The sequence below is a fragment of the Choristoneura fumiferana genome, chromosome 24 (assembly GCF_025370935.1).
Source record: "Choristoneura fumiferana chromosome 24, NRCan_CFum_1, whole genome shotgun sequence".
NCBI classification, from domain to species: domain Eukaryota; kingdom Metazoa; phylum Arthropoda; class Insecta; order Lepidoptera; family Tortricidae; genus Choristoneura; species Choristoneura fumiferana.
Genome location: NC_133495.1, coordinates 5266398 through 5285497, shown reverse-complemented (window position 1 = coordinate 5285497; position 19100 = coordinate 5266398). Strand labels below are relative to the sequence as shown.

The 19100-nt window shown below is 38.2% G+C and overlaps 2 protein-coding genes across 2 annotated transcripts in view; one reads left to right on the top strand and one right to left on the bottom strand.

Moving 5' to 3' along the window:
- Positions 1–9147, top strand: part of LOC141441529 (uncharacterized) — a 30774-nt gene extending 21627 nt beyond the window's left edge. Inside the window, exons 7-11 of the mRNA XM_074106293.1 lie at positions 250–439; positions 4201–4300; positions 6508–6639; positions 7923–8044; positions 8975–9147. Of these exons, the coding sequence (XP_073962394.1) occupies positions 250–439; positions 4201–4300; positions 6508–6639; positions 7923–8044; positions 8975–9130 (700 nt within the window). The 3' untranslated portion in view covers positions 9131–9147. The remainder of the gene's footprint in view (positions 1–249; positions 440–4200; positions 4301–6507; positions 6640–7922; positions 8045–8974) is intronic.
- A 3253-nt stretch (positions 9148–12400) lies between these two features.
- LOC141441917 (uncharacterized) lies at positions 12401–14055 on the bottom strand. The gene is made up of 2 exons (XM_074106808.1): positions 13966–14055; positions 12401–13291 (listed from the first exon to the last, which is right to left on the bottom strand). The coding sequence occupies exons 1-2, from the start codon at positions 14053–14055 to the stop codon at positions 12401–12403; spliced, it is 981 nt and encodes a 326-aa protein (XP_073962909.1).
- Positions 14056–19100: the final 5045 nt, after the last annotated feature.

Below are 19100 nucleotides of genomic sequence, written 5' to 3'. Positions count from 1 at the left end.
GAGCAAAAAAGAGAAGGATATTTTTTTTTAACAGATTTTATTTATTTATTTATTGTTTGTTATGATTGGGAGGCAACGAGCAAGCGGGTCATCTGATGGGAAATGATCACAACTGCCCATGAGTACCAACTACTCAAGAAGAGTCATTTTTCGTTTCCGGTCTTTGAAGAAAGTATAAGCCCTTTTCTTGAAAGCCCCGATGTCTAAGCTGTGGCTAGGTATGTTACTTATAACTATGACTGTCAACAGGTTTCCATTCAAGAAGAATCTGCAGCATCTACGAGACGTGTCGACGTTGCCCAAAGCTATAGTCAAATGCGGCACAGAGATGTACAAGTTGCCGCCCCTGACTGCCGTGTCCTGCATCATCACCTCTGGCTCCTTCATCCTCGATTTCAACATCCAGGGGATACGGTTTCGGCATTATGATTACTTCCTGGTGAGTTGCATTTGGTAGTAGAATTCCAATCCTACTTAAGTAGGTATTATAATAATATGACAGATGATGAAGTTTGTTTTTTTGTAATTAAAAGTTTGTTAGTGTATGTTCGCTTTTGTTACTATTTAGCATTAAAACGATTGGACGGATTTGGGTGAAATTTTGTACAAAAACAGCTGAAGCTCTGGATTAACACCTTATGCTACTTTTTATCCCAATATTTCCACGAAATCTATTTATTTAGTTCGTCCACAGTGCATCAGTGTGCGAATAAGACTATAGTTTATGTAATTGTCCGATATTTTTACCTGCTGTGAATGGATAAATAGGTGCAGTCGACTGTATAAATATGTACTTATAACGTTTCAAAAATATGTACCACAGAGACTTAGTATCTCTTAGTAGTCTGTCGACTTATTCCGACGTAACTAAGACCGTGGTAACATATTTTTGAGGGGTTCTATTAGATACATATTTTTACACATGACTGTCCTTTTCTCTGCATAAACGTTATGCCCTAATTTACTTTAGATTGTTGCCAGAACAAAATTCTTTTGTCAAAAGTCTAACATACCTGTCTTGTCGATAGTCATTAAAATTATTTATTTTATGGTAAATATAATATAGTATATAATATTGAACATGAAACTACCGTGAGACTCACTCATATGACCCGGATAACTCACGTCTTAACACGTTCGCGTGACCACCGTCAATATCCGACAAATATGGTACTATGCGTTGTGACACATAGTCTAATCACGTCAGACTTTATAAAAACGTTAAAGGAACTACGTGGTCGGACGTTCGGTGTTCATAATAAATTGCAGTAGTTCCATCCTTGCGCCGTATCATATTAAATTACCAAAAATCTTGCGCCACATAGTATAACATTTTTTGACTCCAAAAGAAGCGACGCACACGCTCTTAAATGTGACTACTCACAGACGCACAACGTCGGTGGACGCTGTATTTTGTTCCCGCGCCTATACATTCAGTCATCCTGTTCACGTGACGGAGGACGCTTTCGCGCTGGTCGCGGCAGGTTGATTCAGCAACGAATTTGTCCACGCAGCTTTAGTATTATTTCAATATTTTTGTATGAATAATAGTATATTTTTGTTATATGTTAAATTCTTAGTGATGTAAACTTTTACTGGGATGGGTTTTTTATTGTGTTTAGTGAGTTTTTAGGGAATTTAGGTGCTATGGTTCTAACTCAATTACCGACTTATTTCTCACATCTAAACGAGTAATTTCGTAAAGTATATGTGTGTAGTTCTTGCTGTGATAGTATTATGAATAATACTGCTAGATATTATTATCCTCAATTGATTTGAGAGCTTTTTCTTCTTTTAGATTAATAAAAAACTACGAGCATGTAAAAATGCTTCTGTGCAAGTCTTCGAGGAAGTTCAATCATCTCGAGAAACATCACCTGACCCTTATAGTGATGACGGGTAATTTTAGCTTAGATGCAGACTACAACCCAGGAGGAGACGAAGGTTCCAGCGCGAGCAGCATTGGTAATATTTCTGTAGGTGCACCAATAAGAGCAACGTCTTTCCAGCAAGTCAGCCACAAACTACCAAAGCAGCAAAGACTCTGACTAGGCTAGAATGTTATAGATGAGACTGTATACGCCATCCTCCAGTTCAGACAGTATTTTTGACAGTTTTGGCGCTGAAGCCGAACTAAATATCAAAATAAACAACAACCCAAGAAACCAAGGCATGAAGTACTCGGTAAGTATGAGGATGACCTAACATATCGGTATCATCTAATATTATAATAGAGTCTTAGGAAATGACTTTACTTTAGAGTCTATCTCACTACCTCAAGACCCGGCTGAACTGCAACCAGACATAGATTTAGAAAAAATTCTTACAGAATAACTTTGCTACCTAAACAGGAATCAAACTCTGAAAATACCCTGACAGCTTCATTTTTACTCCCTGAATAGGAACCAAGTTCTGAAATTATTGATTGGTAGTGAAGTTTCACATCAAACACCACCCACCATATTCTGGAAATAAAGAAGGTAACCAGCTCTCTATTTTTATCATCGGGAGATCATCTTCTTTTACTAGATACTGCAGCAGCAACCGGTAACGGCAGTTCTCCAGTATCAACACCGTACCCTGAAATGATGGAAACAGATCAAGGATCTCTACAGGCACAAGCACCGGGGAAGGACCGAGCTCAATTTCTCTTTATATTTCATTAATGAAATACAAGATAAATTGGCTAAGCTACAACTACAACATACATCTCGTAGTACCAGTTCGTTACCATTCATTACCGGTTGCTGAGAGCATGATGCTGCAGTATCTAGTAAAAGAAGATGTCTAGGATGATCTCCCGATGATAAAAATTAGAGAGTAGGTTACCCTCTTTATTTCCAGGATATGGCGGTGTTGGATGTGAAACCTCACTATCATCAATAATTTCCGAGCTTGGTTCTTGTTCAAGGAGTAAAAATGACGCTGTTAGGGTATTTTCAGTTTGATTCCTGTTCAGGTAGCAAAGTTATTGTGTAAGAGCTTTTTCCAAATCTACTTATGTCTGGTTGCAGTTCAGCCGGGTCTTGTGGTAGTGAGATAATCTCTGAGGTAAAGTCAATTCCTATATAAGACTCTAACTAAAATCTCAGATGATACCGATATAGTTAGTGTATCATCATCACACTTCCCGAGTACGTCATGTCTTGGCCTTGGCTTCTTGGGCTATTGTTTATTTTGATACTTGTTAGGCTTCAGTGCCAAACGATTGTCAAAAATATTGTCCGAACTGGAAGATGCATATACAGTCTTATCACACACCAGTCTTATTCTAGCCGAGTCAGAGACTTCGCTGCTTTGGTATATGGTTTGTGGCCGACTTGCTGGAAAGACGTTGCTGTGATTGGTGCACCTACGGAGACGTTACTAACGCTGCTTGCGCTGGAACCTTCGTCTCCTCCTGGGCTGTAGTCTGCATCTGATCCAAACTACCCGTCATCAATATATAGGGTCATGTAATGTTTCTCGAGATGATTGAACTTCCTCGAAGACATGCATAGAAGCATTTATTACGTGCTTGCAGTTTTTTATCCATCTAAAACAAGAAAAAGCCATTTGCCAGTATGATAGGGCTGCCGTAATGTGACGTTGATATATTCTTATTTTATAATGTAGCATGATTTTGTGACACAACGTCATTTAATGGTTCGATCTTGTTGCCGTAATATGACGTTGCTTTATTCTTTTAGTATTACGTTACATCGCATTGTGACACTACGTCAATTGACGTTTCGATCATGTTGCCGTAATATGACGTTGCTACGTTATTGTAGTATTATGTTACGTCACTATGTGACACAACGTCATTTGACGATTCGATAATATTGTCGTGATATGACGTTGTTAAGAATATGTATAATTACAATATCAGTTGTACGGTAGAACGTCTATAAACGGTGACGATTAATTCCGCATGCGCCGTAACGCTAATTATTTCTGTATACAGTCAAAGCTCAACTTGTAATGACGTGACGTCTCATTGTATGGAAAAAGTTGTGCGATATCGCATTGACCGAAAATTTTGGGCGTACGCGCGAACGTGTTAAACGTGCGCGTGTTGCAGCAGCCGCTGTCGCGTTGCTGCTCCGAAGACGAAGGGCTACGGATTAGCCCGAAACATGTCGAGCTAAAGTCGATTTAAGACGTGAGTTATCCGGGTCATTATATTTAATATAGTATATAATATATTTTTTATTTTAGTTGCTACCCAATGGTCATACGTATTACACGAAAGAAAGGCAGTCACCGCTGATATGCGACCACCACGTCTGCGAATGGAACAACACGAACTTTTACGGCGGTAAGAACATAAACGAGTATTTCTCAAAAAGTTGTCCCGTCATGAAATTGACAAGAAATCAGTTTTGTCAACAAATTATTAACATTAGTAAATAAAACATCCAAAATTTAATTCCAAAATGCAATTTGGGCTCCACAGAAAACCAGCGTTACTGCACATAATGTGCGGCAACACATGCTGAGTGGAGACCCTTTTTGGTATCCTGCCGTGTCACCAAGTAACACAGTTTTAGTGCTAGTTTTAGTCTTAGTTTTAGGTGATACTAATATGGTGGTAATAATAAGGTGGTAATAGCAATTACCCCCAAACTGACGACTTGTGGTAAAATTCTCTAGTGACTTCGAAAAAGACTAGGTACACCTATACTCCATTTGATTTAAGATTTGAACAAAAATTTTAATCAAATTAAGTAAATGTAAAGTCTCAAAGATACATTAAATAATTTGTTTAAGAATACAAACTTTATTATACATGATAAATTATAACTAAAAGTAAACTAAAAGTAACTAATAACACAACTATAACCTAGAAAAAAAGGGAAATGGAACCCCCCGCGGCATGGACCCAAAAGATGCTGGCAGCATTTCCTCGCTGTATAGCTATGCTGAAACGTTGTGCGAGGAAACTGCCAGCTCTTCTGTCCTCTGTGGTATATAGATTTGAATTAACGGTCAAATTGTAACACATGTTTCTCTCGGTATTTCGAGCACAAATGAACTAAAAATACGTACAGGTACATTTATTAGCGGTATTTACTATGTTTTTATTACAGAAGTTAACACAATTTTAAATAGTTTCGTTGTTTCATTTAAAAACGTGTGCAAATTTTACCGTTAAGTTTCAAATGTTAAAATAAATGGAGTATACAGATGTAGTGCTCAACGGATTCCCAACGTATTTTATCGGAAAAGTTCATATTTATCGTGCTCTCTCAATGAGGGCTATCGCGTATGAATTCGCCACTAGAGGCGCTAGTGTAGCGTGAGGTCTCCGAAATGTCAAATCTCATAGTTTTTGGGAGAGCTACGTGGGTTTATTTATAATTAGAATAATTTTGTGAATATTTTGCAATATCTGAAATTAATTATGGCAAATATGCGTTCCGGGGCAATGAATGTCTGTGTTTTGAGACAGTTTTGTCTTTCGGAAACCTTTGTCCTCCCTTTTTTCCGAACAAAACGAGGACTATGCAACATTGTGGCATACTCGATATTTTTATGGTACGGTTTTAAGGTGTATTAAATATGATTTTAATCTAAAATTTGTTTTTACGCCCGTAATAACAGACTTTGAAAGCCATACTTAAAAACCTCACGCAACAGTGCGCCATCTAGTGAGACCAAAAACGATAGCCCTCATTACCTTCAGTAACATAGTACAGCCGTTTGGACATTTGACGCTAAACAATAACGTTCCATAACAATGGATATGAAAATCTCACTTATTTAATACAATAGTTGATTGCCACTTCGGGTGCCGTCGTGTTCCGACTTTTCCCGATAGAAATAAAATTATAAATATATGTGTAGAATACTCACTACTTCTCATGCCCGTAGACTCTACCAGTTCTACCACAAAACAGATAGGTACAGAGCTCAATCACATGTACCTATGTACTTCATTTTTCATTCCTACGCTCGGCGGTCGCTCTAGGGTTGTTAACTATGGCTTATGCACAAAAAACTATCGTGGTAAATAGTGGCACTCGTATCTTGTTGTTTGATTTATTGTTGAGAATCAAACGGGAAGAATGATTAGATTAGATTTGATTAAATAAGATTATTTATTCATTCAGTATAAAATTACATCATAATTTGTACATGTCTAAGTTACGAGAATTTATACTGAAATTGTCATAAAAATAATAAATTCATAATAAATAACTAAAATATTTTAATTTTAATGTAATTGTTACCACTGCTAGCTTAAAAAACGATAATTCACCTTTTAATGTTGAATTTAAACAACCGTCCACTGAACAGTTATAATATTTTTTTTTGTTGCTCGATTATTGCACAAAAAAGTTCACAGACGCGTGTCTCAAGCGGATGGCACTCGCGGTCGCACTGGTCCCAATCGGTCCGAGATATCGTGTCCGTGAGCAGTGTCTATATGTGCGATGCTCGAGCGCACCTTGTATGTAGATTGATTTCTGTACCCATCTATTCGTGGCACAGATAAAACATAGGTATACTTGTATTATCCAGGTCCATTCATAATCCCGGGAGACCCGGGGACAGGATTGTCACCTATCCCGCCCTTCATAGACGCCACTACGGAGGCCTATCAGACCACCACGCCCTCCGGAAACGGACCCTTCAACAACCCTAACATGACTTGTAAGTTCATGAGCATTTAAAATTAGCCTTAGCTATATAGGCGTCGCGGTCGAGACGTGCCTTTGGCATTTGGTACATAGATTGTCGCGTTTAGCGGCTAGCGGGTAGCTTTTAGGAGAGAAAGTAAACAATGAATGCGTGAAGACACGATTTATTCAATTGTTTATAAATTAGACTCTCCTACGCTACGCGGCATGAGACGTCAAGGTGAAGGTTCGTACAAGTGGTTGGTTCAGGAATTTCTGGCAGGCACTTCCCTAGGCCCGGGTTTCGAGGTGGCGCGGGTGGAGTGGCGGCTGGACGTGCAGGACGGAAGCCTCTTGAGCAGCCGGTGCGCTGGCCAGGTGTATTGGAGGTGCAGATGATGGGTGAAGTATTTACGGAGAGTTCTACTCCGTAGGGAGTCGCCTTGAGTTCGGCGATTTGAAGAACTAAATTAAATAGATATATTTAATAATAAAATTTTGCCAACATTTATGTGAATGTTTACGATTATATGTACCAGCGCCCTCCAGCGCAAGTAGCATAAGTAAAACACAGCTGTCATTAGTGTCATTTAGACTGTCAACGGAAATGTTAGCGCTACCCTCGCGCTACCGCGTGACAAGATCCCTACTCATACTCACTCCTACGAGGTAGGAAGGAGATAGGTAAGTCTGTAAAAGTGGATACGCTGAGTCTAGTTTTCCTTTAGATCAATAAAAAAATAAAAAACCCGACTGCCAAAGCTAAAAGGAAGAAAATAATTCATACATATATGCATACATATACATACATACATACGCTCGAAAAACATAACCCTCCTTCGGGCAGTCGGGTAAAAATAACTCACTCACAGCGATGATGGCCATCGTAACAGAGGCAGACCGAAGAGGAGATGGCGAGATGACTCAGACGCATATCAAATAGAGTGGCAGGAGCATGCTCTCGATAGAGACGAGTGGCGGAAAGAAGGGGAGGCCTTTGCCCAGCAGTGGGACACTTTAACATGCTAATAAAAAAAGTATTCAAATTAAATGGCGAGCTGTTGCGCGTGACGCTTTGTAGTACCTGGCGTCCCGGCCCTGCACTACGAATTACAAAATTCGAACTTCTTATATTGCCGTCCCGCTGAAGCTTATATTATTGACTACGAGAGTGAGAGGGACGGTACGATATGAACTTCGATTTTCGCAGTAGCCCCTCTGAAGTTCATGGAGCGATACGTATCGTTTTGTTTCGACGCTTTACACTTACATAGTTTCTCAACCTGTATTAGTAAATATTCTTATTCACCCTGACAGATTCATTGGATGGGTGTTGGTTCATGTTTCCTCCGAACTACGGATCCATAGCCGGCATCAGCTACTTGGATCCTCTGACCGTCAACGAGTATCGGTTCACATGCCAGGGGACCGGCAACAAGGTATGAAAGAAGACAAAAAATTACCAAAGTAAGGTATGCGGTTCAATTAACATTAGGAGGCTGACAACACTCGCGTCAGGGTTTCGGGTTACGTACTCAAAGGGTTGGGAGGAAACCTTATTCATGAAAATGGAAAAACGTTGATTTTGAAAATAATATAAAATGTTTTGGGCCTATGGAGAGAAAGTCTCAACTCAACTTCCATACGAAACTCTTTTTTTTCCTATTGAAATATTCTTCCACTTTGATTAATTAGTACCTGTTCGTAGTCAGTAGCATTAATATGGGTAAAATGATCGTACAGGATTTTTTAACACAATGCATATCGATTATACTTTGATAATGAAACAAATAAGTAACGTAATCAAATTATGCCAACGTTAGTCTTCCAATGAAACGTAAGAGAAAAAAATCGGTACAGTCGAGTGCAAAAATATGAACTTATCTAACCCTTCAAAAATATGTAAGTACAGTCAAGTGCAAAGATATCGACACGGCAAAAGTTACAAAAATATGTAACGACCTTAGTGCATAAAGTCGTGTATGCATATTTTTGTAACGTTAGCCGCGTTGATATCTTGCACTTGACTGTACCACAGACTTATTCCAACGTAATAATGCCCTGGTAACATATTTTTGAGGGATTCGAGCGTTTCAACTGGTCGGTTAAACGTCATTACCATCCCGCGTTTATTAGCACAACGGAAGGAGAAAATTTGACAAAAAAAAATCACCAGCATTACTTCTTTCAATAGTAATAGCCAAAATGGTAATGACGAAAAAAAAACGCCGCAAAAACGCTGAATATTTACCCTTGAGTGGTTCGAATAAATTGATATTTTTGCACTTGACTGTACAAGGCCAATCGGCGAATTGGGTCATTTTGTGTACAGTGCAGACACATTCGGTACTTCTATGTTTGTGTTCCAGGGTCTGTATTGGTACCCGCAATGGATGGGCACGCCGCCACACCACCCGTACCCGCAGTCCGGGGACATCCCCACCGGTGGAGTCCCCAGTGAACCATATTACCCCCACCAGGCCCACGCTGCTCCCAAACCCATCGTGCCCAGCGCGCTGCCCTAATATACGTTAAGACGAAATACAGTGTTTTATTTATGCACATTCCTATCATTGACATCTATGTAGCTTACGGCACTAGACTGGCTGTTTGGAACAATAATCATTAAAAATGTTGGTATGGCAAGTGAAATTCGAGCAAATGAAATTCGGGCAAGAATATACGCTCGGAAACGGCTTCAACGATTTCGATGAAATTTGGTATGTAGGGGTTTTCGGGGATGAAATATCGATCTAGCTTATTTTTATCTCTGGGAAAACGCTTAATTATCGAGTTTTACCCCGAGCAAAGCTCAGTAGCCTAGGTACTAACTAGTAACTACAAACTGACAAATACGAACAATTCCGAAAAAATACGATGAGAAACGATTATTAACTACACATAACTGGGGCTTATTGTCTAGCACTTCTTTCGAGGGTAGACCGTAGAATGAAATCGTGAATGCGATTGTGAACGGTAGTGCGTTAGACAGTACGAGTACGGCTTCTGTATGCTTAGGGGCTGTTTCACCATCCATTGATTAGTGTTAACTGGCGGTTAGGTGTGATGTCGTCTCTATTTGTTTTGTTCGTATAAACGGAGACGGCATCACATTTAACCGTCGGTTAACGCTAATCAATGGATGGTGAAACAGCCCCTTAGTGTATTTTCCCGTTCACAAAATACGTCTCGATCGCGTTCGCGCTAAAATCTCAATTTGTATGGAGACACGGACAGCGCCTCTAGCGGAAAGTTTTCGCAACAACTTTTGTGAGTGTAGGTTTGCTACGTAAACTATACCAAAGTCTAAAGACTATACTGAACGGCGAAAAATGTGGCCCTCAAATGTATGCAGTAATAAGTACCTAATTTTGTATGTAGCGTGGGCCCAGTATATTTCGTCCGCGTATCGTAACGAAAACGGGTGACGACGCCGCACCGTGGACATGTGGCGGCTACATATCGACGATCGAACGCTCGATTTACGTCTTCGAATAGTAAACGAATGTTTTGTGAAAACGCCACACTAGAGGCACTGTACGCCACTGCTTTAAACCCGTTTTGTCATGAACCCAATTTCGGAAAATTTCCTGCATAAACCAAAACTCCAATTAGTGGCCCAGTACTATGTCATTACGATTATCGATATTTATATTTATTTTCAATCAATTTAGTGAAGTAAAAATAAAAGAATTATGTACAATTTTCAACAACTTTAATTCATTTATTATTCTTAATTTACACAAACATAACGACATCTAGTATGTCAACTTATACTCATTGTAAGTATAATTATGTATACCTATTACTTAACTATATGTTTATTTTGACCTTGTTTTCCATGTAATTATTACACGTAACTGTATGGGCCAAAAAAACTTATATTATATGTATTGCCACCAGAAATACTTGTTATTTGTTTAAATTGTGACTTTTAAGACATACGATAAGTACTACTACATACTAGTAATACTAGAATATAAAGTACATATAGAATGTAGAGATGGATTGAATGACAAAATGGGTACAATACTTGTTAGATTAAATTAAAGTGTTTTTAAACCCTTATTACTTTATTGACAAACTTAATCGAATTTCAATTCATCGAAAACGGTTCATATAATAATCATTTCAAATTATCTCTTAAAGTACCTACCTAATATAGTTGCATCGACATCGGTTAGGATATATACCAGAACAATGGCTAAATAAAAAGTGGGACTATACAAAATCGAATGTGAAGTTGGAATTATTTGTATGAAATTGTATATCATTCAATAACCTTTACTTTTATACGCTAGTATAAACAATCCTCATGGCTTATCTTAACGGTGGAGCCGGACGAGAGTAATTTTTAGGGTTCCGTAGCCAAAATGGCAAAAACGGAACCCTTATAGTTTCGCCATGTCTGTCTGTCTGTCCGTCCGCGGCTTTGCTCAGGGACTATCTGTGCTAGAAAGCTGTTATTTTGCACGAATATATATGTTAACTATGCCGACAAAATAGTACATTCAAAAATTAAAAAAAAAAATTTTTGAGTACGACGATAGACGTAATGTGGGGGTGATTTTTTTTTCTCATCCAATCTTGTAGTGTGGGGTATCGTTGGATAGGTCTCTTAAAACCGTTATGTTGCTAAAACGATTTTTCGATTCAGAGATTAGTTTGCAAATTATTCAACTTTAAAGTGCAAATTTTCATTAAAATCGAGCGTCCCTCTAAAATCTAAATCGGTGGGTGGAAAATTAAAAAAAAATCAGGATGGTAGTATGTATATCAAACTTACGAGGAAAACTATAACGGTTAAGTTTTCTTGAGAATTTAGTAGTAAATAGCAGCCTAAGGTATAAAATATACCTAAACTTGGAGTATTCCGTACAAAATACGAAATCCTTAAAAAATATTACTTGATTTTTTCGTAATGGCTATGGAACCCTATTTCGGACGTGTCTGACACGCTCTTGGCCGGTTTTTTTGAAATAAAGCTAGTCTGCTTTCACCCTAACAGAACATACAAAGGCTGTATAAAACGCTATCAACTACTTAGTTACTTAATTTATGAAATAACTTTTTTTTTTGGATATCACACGTTATATGTCATCGTACCACAAGATGTAACAATGGTTAGCGGGAGCTACATCACATAGCGAAATTGTAAAAACTAACAAAATAATTCCATTGTATTCAGTTGAGGTTTTTCTAATGAATAAAAGGTCGCTTAGCCCGTTTGACGTTACAATTTTATGGTGTCAAGGTCAGCTGAGGTAAATGCGTCACTATTTTTTTTTGATATTTTATTAATCTCAAATTACTTCTCCTTCATCATCATCATCATCAGCCTATAGCAGTCCACTGCTGGACATTGGCCTCCCGCAAAGAACGTCATTGCGCCCTGTCCTCGGCTAGACGCATCCAGCTTCTACCAGCAGCTTGTCTCAGATCGTCACTCCACCTGGCCGGAGGGCGTCCCACGCTACGTTTGCCAAGACGCGGTCTCCACTCACGAACTCGTTTACTCCAGCGGTTGTCGGTTCTGCGACAGATATGACCAGCCCACTGTCACTTCAACTTGCTAATTCTCTGAGCTATATCAATGACCTTAGTTCTGTGTCGGGTCTGTCCGTCTGTCTGTCTGTCCGCGGCTAAGCTCAGAGACCGTTAGTACTTAGAAAGCTGTAATTATGGCATGAATATACATTTAAGTCACGCCGACAGTGGTAAAATAAAAAAAAAGTTTTTTATGGTAGGTAAAATGTCAGTCAAATGTTTTTTTTTTAATTTGTTATTTTTTAAATTTAATTTCCATCCCATCCGTTGCATGTCATGTTCATTTGTGGAAGGTAGGGCCTTATGTCAGTGAACACCAGAATACTGGCCTTATTCTTCTTTAGCATGAAACAGCCTATCCCGAAGACCTTCTCAGTGTCGTTAACCGAGTCCTTTTTAGAGCTGACCAGCAAAGCCCCAGACCCAATACTTACAAAATCATCATCATTTTTTACACAGAAGAAGTAACCCCAGTCCCTAGGGAACCATTCCTCGCAATCCTCTAGAACTTTGTCGTCGTATTCATAGTCTTTAGACGTATGGAGATGATTTTTATTGAAAACATGGTCGTCATCCATAAAACCCAAGGAGATGATTTTAAAAGTTTCGGGAAATTCGTCTAGTTTGTCTGCTATTTGTGTCAACATGGGACCCGCTAACATTACATCATAATTAACTTTATCTTTTGTAACGTTGTGCCAGGTTGCGTTCGCTATAAATTCCATTGGTTTTTCGGTCTTCATGACCATAAGGTCATGCATCGGCGTGTGGGTTTTATCTTTTCCATGCCATTGATCGGCTACTATGTACTTGTGTTCCATTGCTATTATTTGACGAGCACATGCAAGCTTAATTCTTTCGTAAACGTAGCCTACGAGCAAAGCTTTATCAATGTATGCCTTCGCCTTGATGTAATTGATATAGATTTTGTCCCTGTTCACGTTTTTTCTGAGGATCCTGAACGGGGTATAGGAAGTAAGTATGCGTCTGTCATCGATGAAGATGCCGGGGACAATGATCCTCCCTTTACCGAATCCTTCGTCATTTCCGTGAGCAGTGATAGCGACTATTCGATTACAGAATATGTCGTCATCATAAATGGGTTTGTCGGTGTCGCAGAACCGCATATGATTCTTGTTCTGTTAACAAAAGACAAGAATGAAATATTAAGTAATACTTTAGTACCTTTTATGGAACTATTCCAATATCTTTTTCCCTTGCGAGCTCCTTCACAAAATAATTGTTCCATTAAAAGTACTGGCGTAGGAACTACTGCATATATATAATAATCCACCAGTGCGGGTCACTCGTATCACTATAACTATCTATATCACTCTTACCTGGTCCCAGCCTTTTTGTTGAAATCTACCTACCCCTGATAATTGGTTTTTGTTTTGTTTTGTTTTTGGCTGCTGCAATATTATGGAAAATTCGAGTATATAATTGTTGTTTTTTTAGGTCAAATCTTGTAAGTTAATTTTGACAACATTTTGGAGTCGGATTGGCTTTAAACTTGGTATACATATGTACGTTGAATGATAATGCAAGTACAGTAAAAAAAATACGTACAGTCACTAAAATAAGCTTGTATTTAAAATTATTTTTATAATAAACTCTTATATTAGGTATAGGCAGTAGCGGACTTGTGCGCTTATTTTGTGTGATCGGCTGTAGGCACTATTTATGCTAGCCCAGCTCCTGGAGAAACCCATTCAGACCCTTCACGTTGCCGGCAACTTTCCGGAGTAACTCATTATAACAATAATTTTGTCGTAATTGAACTTTGTTGGGTGCTCTCTTAAACTTTGCTCACTTCTTCCAGTTCGTAGATGGTAACTAGAGTATCCAACTTGGGTGGTGGGGGGGTGGTAGTTTTCTGTGTGTCTTGTGCTGGTGTATCCATAAGCAAAACCAGCAGACATAGATAGAGTCTGGAACAATCGTAAAAGTATTTCAGAAACCCATCAAAGCTATCGGGGTATAAATATAGTCTAATGAAATGAAATCTTTACTTATAAACGTTTTTTTCCCGCAACTCCCCTATTCCTAATCCTATTTTTTATGTACTTTATAAATCAAAGCATGATACCTAGAATGAGACAGATAAGTAGAAAGCGGATTTGAAGTGCACGCTCACAGGCGCTTGCACCCTTGCGACTCTTTTGTTCGGTGTAGTGCGGCACAAGACGCCTTCGTACGGTACCTTATTGAAAAAATTACGTGATCAAAAAGTTTGCGCAGATTTAAGGCTATTGTGCCGCCACACAGGACGGCGGCGTTTCGAGGCAGTTTCAGATTTGCAGCGTCAAAGTGCTGGAATGTTATCCCCCCTCCCATCCTAGGAGTGACTAGCAGGTACACCTTTGGGCGAAAGCTTAAAGGCTATTTGTTTTCATTTCAGCAGTCCTAATTCCTCTCCTTTCCAGAATATTTCATAAAGCATCTTTTTTCTTTCGGTTATTTTTAATTTATTTTTTTCTTTTAAGCCCGCGTAAGAAAGTATACTTGGCAAGTGTGTACACTGTATTACACTGTAAATGTTATCATTATGTTATGATTGATTTATATGTTGTGTTGTGATTATGTTTACGGTACTAACTTAATATTTAAAAAAGTCACAGTATAAATATGTTTCGTAGTTTATAAATTCATGTAGTTTTATATGTATAGTTAATAGTGTGTAGTATATTTTTACAGCGGTCAGAGGGTCACCGACGGTGCCGGCTGAAAATCAGCGCTGGGGCGTTCTTAACGTTTCAGTATTATGCTGAGCCAGTGTACGATTCACAACCGCAATTACACATATCTTACTACCTATCTATGCTGTTGCACTTAATAATAATATGGTTGTGTCTTGTGTAGTGTCGTCTATTGCTGTGTTGTGAATAAATATATTATATAATATGAAAAGAAAAATATTTTATTCTAATGAAAGGAGTTTTAATACAGCTCAACCATCCATAAAAGATTTTGATAAAAATAAATAATTACTTGTACCTAGTCATACTGTTTTTTTTTAAGTAGCCTGTATAGTGTCCCACTGCTGGGCAAAAGCCTCCCCTCTTGACCTCCACAACTCTCGTTCTGACGCAATGTCAGGCCAGTCCTTTGCGTACGTGTCCAGATCGTCCCGCCATCTCCTTCTCGGTCTGCCTCGATGTCGCTGGCCGTTCTCCGGTACCCACAAGTAACTGTGCGAGCCCACCTTTGTGGGTGCATGCGTCAGACGTGTCCAGCCCAGTCCCATTTTAGCTTAGCAGTCTTTTCCCAACGTCGTTTATGCGTGTTTTTGAGCGCAGCGTGGTGTTCCGGATTCTGTCCATCCGTTTCACACCTAATATGCTACGCTCTATCGCTCTTTGGCAAACCTTAAGTTTGGACTTTTGATTCTCAGTCAGGGACCATGTTATACTTACCGATATTAAAATTGTAATCGCTATTTCAAATCCGCTCTCTACAGATAAGTATCAACAATCCAACTATTATCGATACAAACACAAAATGCTAACACTTTTCGAGCCCTATACAGGCTCTTTCTTAGTGCAAGAAAATAGTAAATGTTCAAAATTGGAGTTGGTACCTTTTGATTGGAAACAGCGTGCAAAACTGAATGTTCCCGCTTGTTGAGCGACGCCGATGACTGGACATGTTCCGTAACGTAGACTACGTTGACACCGTCGTGGTTAGTACTTCACTGAGAAGAGTAGTCTCCACAAATGCTCTCCTGAAGGAAATCTGTACACAAGGTGTTCCAAAAATGGAAGTTAGCCCGGAATCGGATGAAAAACCAAGCCATACTTAGTGTACCTTTTGTGAGTGTAGGTATATTTAGCGGAAAGTGCACCTTTAGAGAAAGTGTACGTTTTAGGAAGGTGAGTTTTTCGAGCCCGACCAATTTTTTTGCTTTTTGAAGGCTCGCGTTTTATACGCGTTCATACCCTTTGATTAAAGGCGTTACCTAAATAATCAAAGGGGTTACCATGCCTTCCTGTATGTAAAACCTTGGTTTACCCTTGAAATGTCGAAATACTTTTAATCGAATATCATTTAAAAGTCAACCTTTCATATTTTTTAATTTCGTCGAATATTCATTACTTACCTGGAATGAGTATTTTTAAATCACCGATTTTTAATTTCTGGAAATATTATTTAACTTTGTTTATTTGGCAGATATTCATTTCATATTTTATTAATACAAACTTTTTTTTGATGTTGTAAATGTTACATCTTAGAATATTATTTTAATATTTATCATTTCACAACTTCAATGATTTTTTGAAGCCGCAGTTGTAATGTACTTTTCCTGATAGCGATTTATTTTTGTTGGGGTTGTAGTTTTAACCTAACCTACTTGCCTGGTAGCGATGTATTTTTGTTGGGGTCACAGTTCTAACGTAACCCAACTTACATTTCTGGCAGCGGTTTTTTTTGTTGGGGTCGCAGTTCTAACCTAACCTAACCTACTTTGCTGGATGCGATGTATTTTTGTTGGGGTCGCAGTTCTAACCTAACATAATCTACTGTCCAGGTAGCGATTTATTTTTGTTGGGGTCGCAGTTTCAGCCTAGCCAAAACTATTTGTATAATAATAGTAACTATATTCATTTTATTTTTCAGAAGAATACAAGCCTTCAAATTTGCTAAAAAAATATGCAAAATACGCAGAATTCAATCTTGAATCACTAAAACTAGTAGAATATTTTGTTATAATATGTAATCAACTATGAAATAAAAGTGTTTTATAATACGTCGATGAAATAAACGGCGATATATTTAGTTGTTCTGTGTCATGAATAGTTGATGAAAATGTATTTTTAAGCAAATAATAATCCTTGTGCTGTAGTTCTAATAATTGTTTTAATATGTAATGACTATTCGATGAAGTGAAAATATTAGTATTGAATATTCGATATATCGTTTTCAATGAAATGAAATTCGATAATTAGTTTTATCGAAATTTCAAGGGGCACCCGCTGAAAGGAGGCGATACGTATGAATATTAATGCGATATAATTACGATTAGGAATAATTCATGACCAAATAAATTAATAATTTTTTATATTATAAATATTATTATTTATGCCAAAAATCACGTCGATCCGTCGCACCGTTTCGACGTGAAAGACGGACAAACATACAAACACACATTCGCATTTATAATATTAAGTATGAATAGAAAGTGGGATTCACAGGAGGAAAAAATACTTTTCCAATATTTTCTGATAATATAACTCGAAATAATTAGAATTTCTTAGGACCGTCTTTTCCGCAACTCTTAGAGGTGGGAGTCCATCCACCATGGGTCTAACCACTAGGATACCACGGTTTTTTTTTCAATTCCAAATAACAGAACAAATAGGTACTTACTCGTACTTAAACAACTTTATCAAATATTGTCTCGATTACCTTTCACAGTTGCAGGTTGCAGTTCAACTCGACGACTGAACTCTTGATTGAGAAACTTGCTTATAATGTCGTATGTTTGTCAATACCGTTCAGATGAGAATCTGAAAGATTTCAATCACATTGTAGACAATAAAACTCTTGTATGGCGATTGACACGTTTTGTAAACTTAGATTACAAAAATGCACAAGCATCGCCAGTCCTTGGAGGGTTTTGGGAATAGGGAATACGTAATAGGAAATGTAATTTGGGAACCTATATTCAATTAAGTTAACTTAGGCAATGCATCCGCACTGGGCCCGCGTCGCGTGGGAACTACGGCCTAAGCCCTTTAATTCTGAGAGGAGTCCTGTGCAGTGTAACGTATATCGGGTGTGGCCTGTAATACGAGCAAAAAATTAAAACATAGATCGTCCTCGTCAAACTAAACAACATTAGTTCAGCGACTTAAAAATAATGGAGTTTGCAGATGGTAGGACCTTGTGCGAGATCCATCCGAATTGCTACCACCATCTTGCTCGCTAATCCTGCCGTGAAGTAGCAGTGCTTGCACTGTTGTGTTTCGGCGTGGAGAGCGAGACAACTAATCACAAACTTAGAATGGACCCGGGAACTTTAGGTCATACAGCCAAATTAAATAATGTTAAAATATTAATATTTGAATAATAACTGTAAAATTCATTTATTGTCCGTTAGATAAGTATTCATTATTGCATAATAGTTCATGTAAACATATTTTAATGTAAGTGCTTGCAGATCTAATCACAAACTTAGAATGACCCCTTTGGTCATACAGCCAAATAAATAATGTTAAAATATTAATATTTGAATAATAACTGTAAAATTCATTTATTGTCCGTTAGATAAGTATTCATTATTGCATAATAGTTCATGTAAACATATTTTAATTAATGTACATAAAGTCGATTTAACAATAATTAAGTAAATAAAATAGAATGACTGTTGGCCCTTAGATAATATAACGGTGAACGTTTTATTTTATTTTCAATTTTATTTCCCGCCATTTGCAGTGCGAAAAAAACATTTTGAAAAGTTTGGGTGACACTCTTTCCCGGCCCGGATAATACCGGGATAGAAATACCGACCCTGTTTTTCGTGTACACGCCCATAGAAGCTCCTGTCAGTTTCAGTCAGAATAAAAATTTTCTAAACATTCCTTGCAATTAAATTACGGTTATTATTTAGGCAGCAGTAAGACTCTGGCGCTTTGCCAGCCGCTGGCGCGTCACGCTCGCTTCGCTCGTTTTAACCTAACCCAACCTACTATGTAGCTGCTGTTATGTTCTGGCGCTTTGCTTGCTGCTGTTACAGCACGCTTACTTTGCTGGCCTTACTTTTAAGCTTAACCCATTCTTATGGTAGCTGTTAGTTCCTTTAACTATGTCATTACGCCATGTTAAAGTCAGCGCTATTTAAAATTCCGTGAAAATGCAATAGTCCAAACTAGTATTTTGCTATGCTATGTCATGCTATTTAATATTCTGCAGAAGTATATTCGGCGACAAGAGTTTTCTGCTATTTAA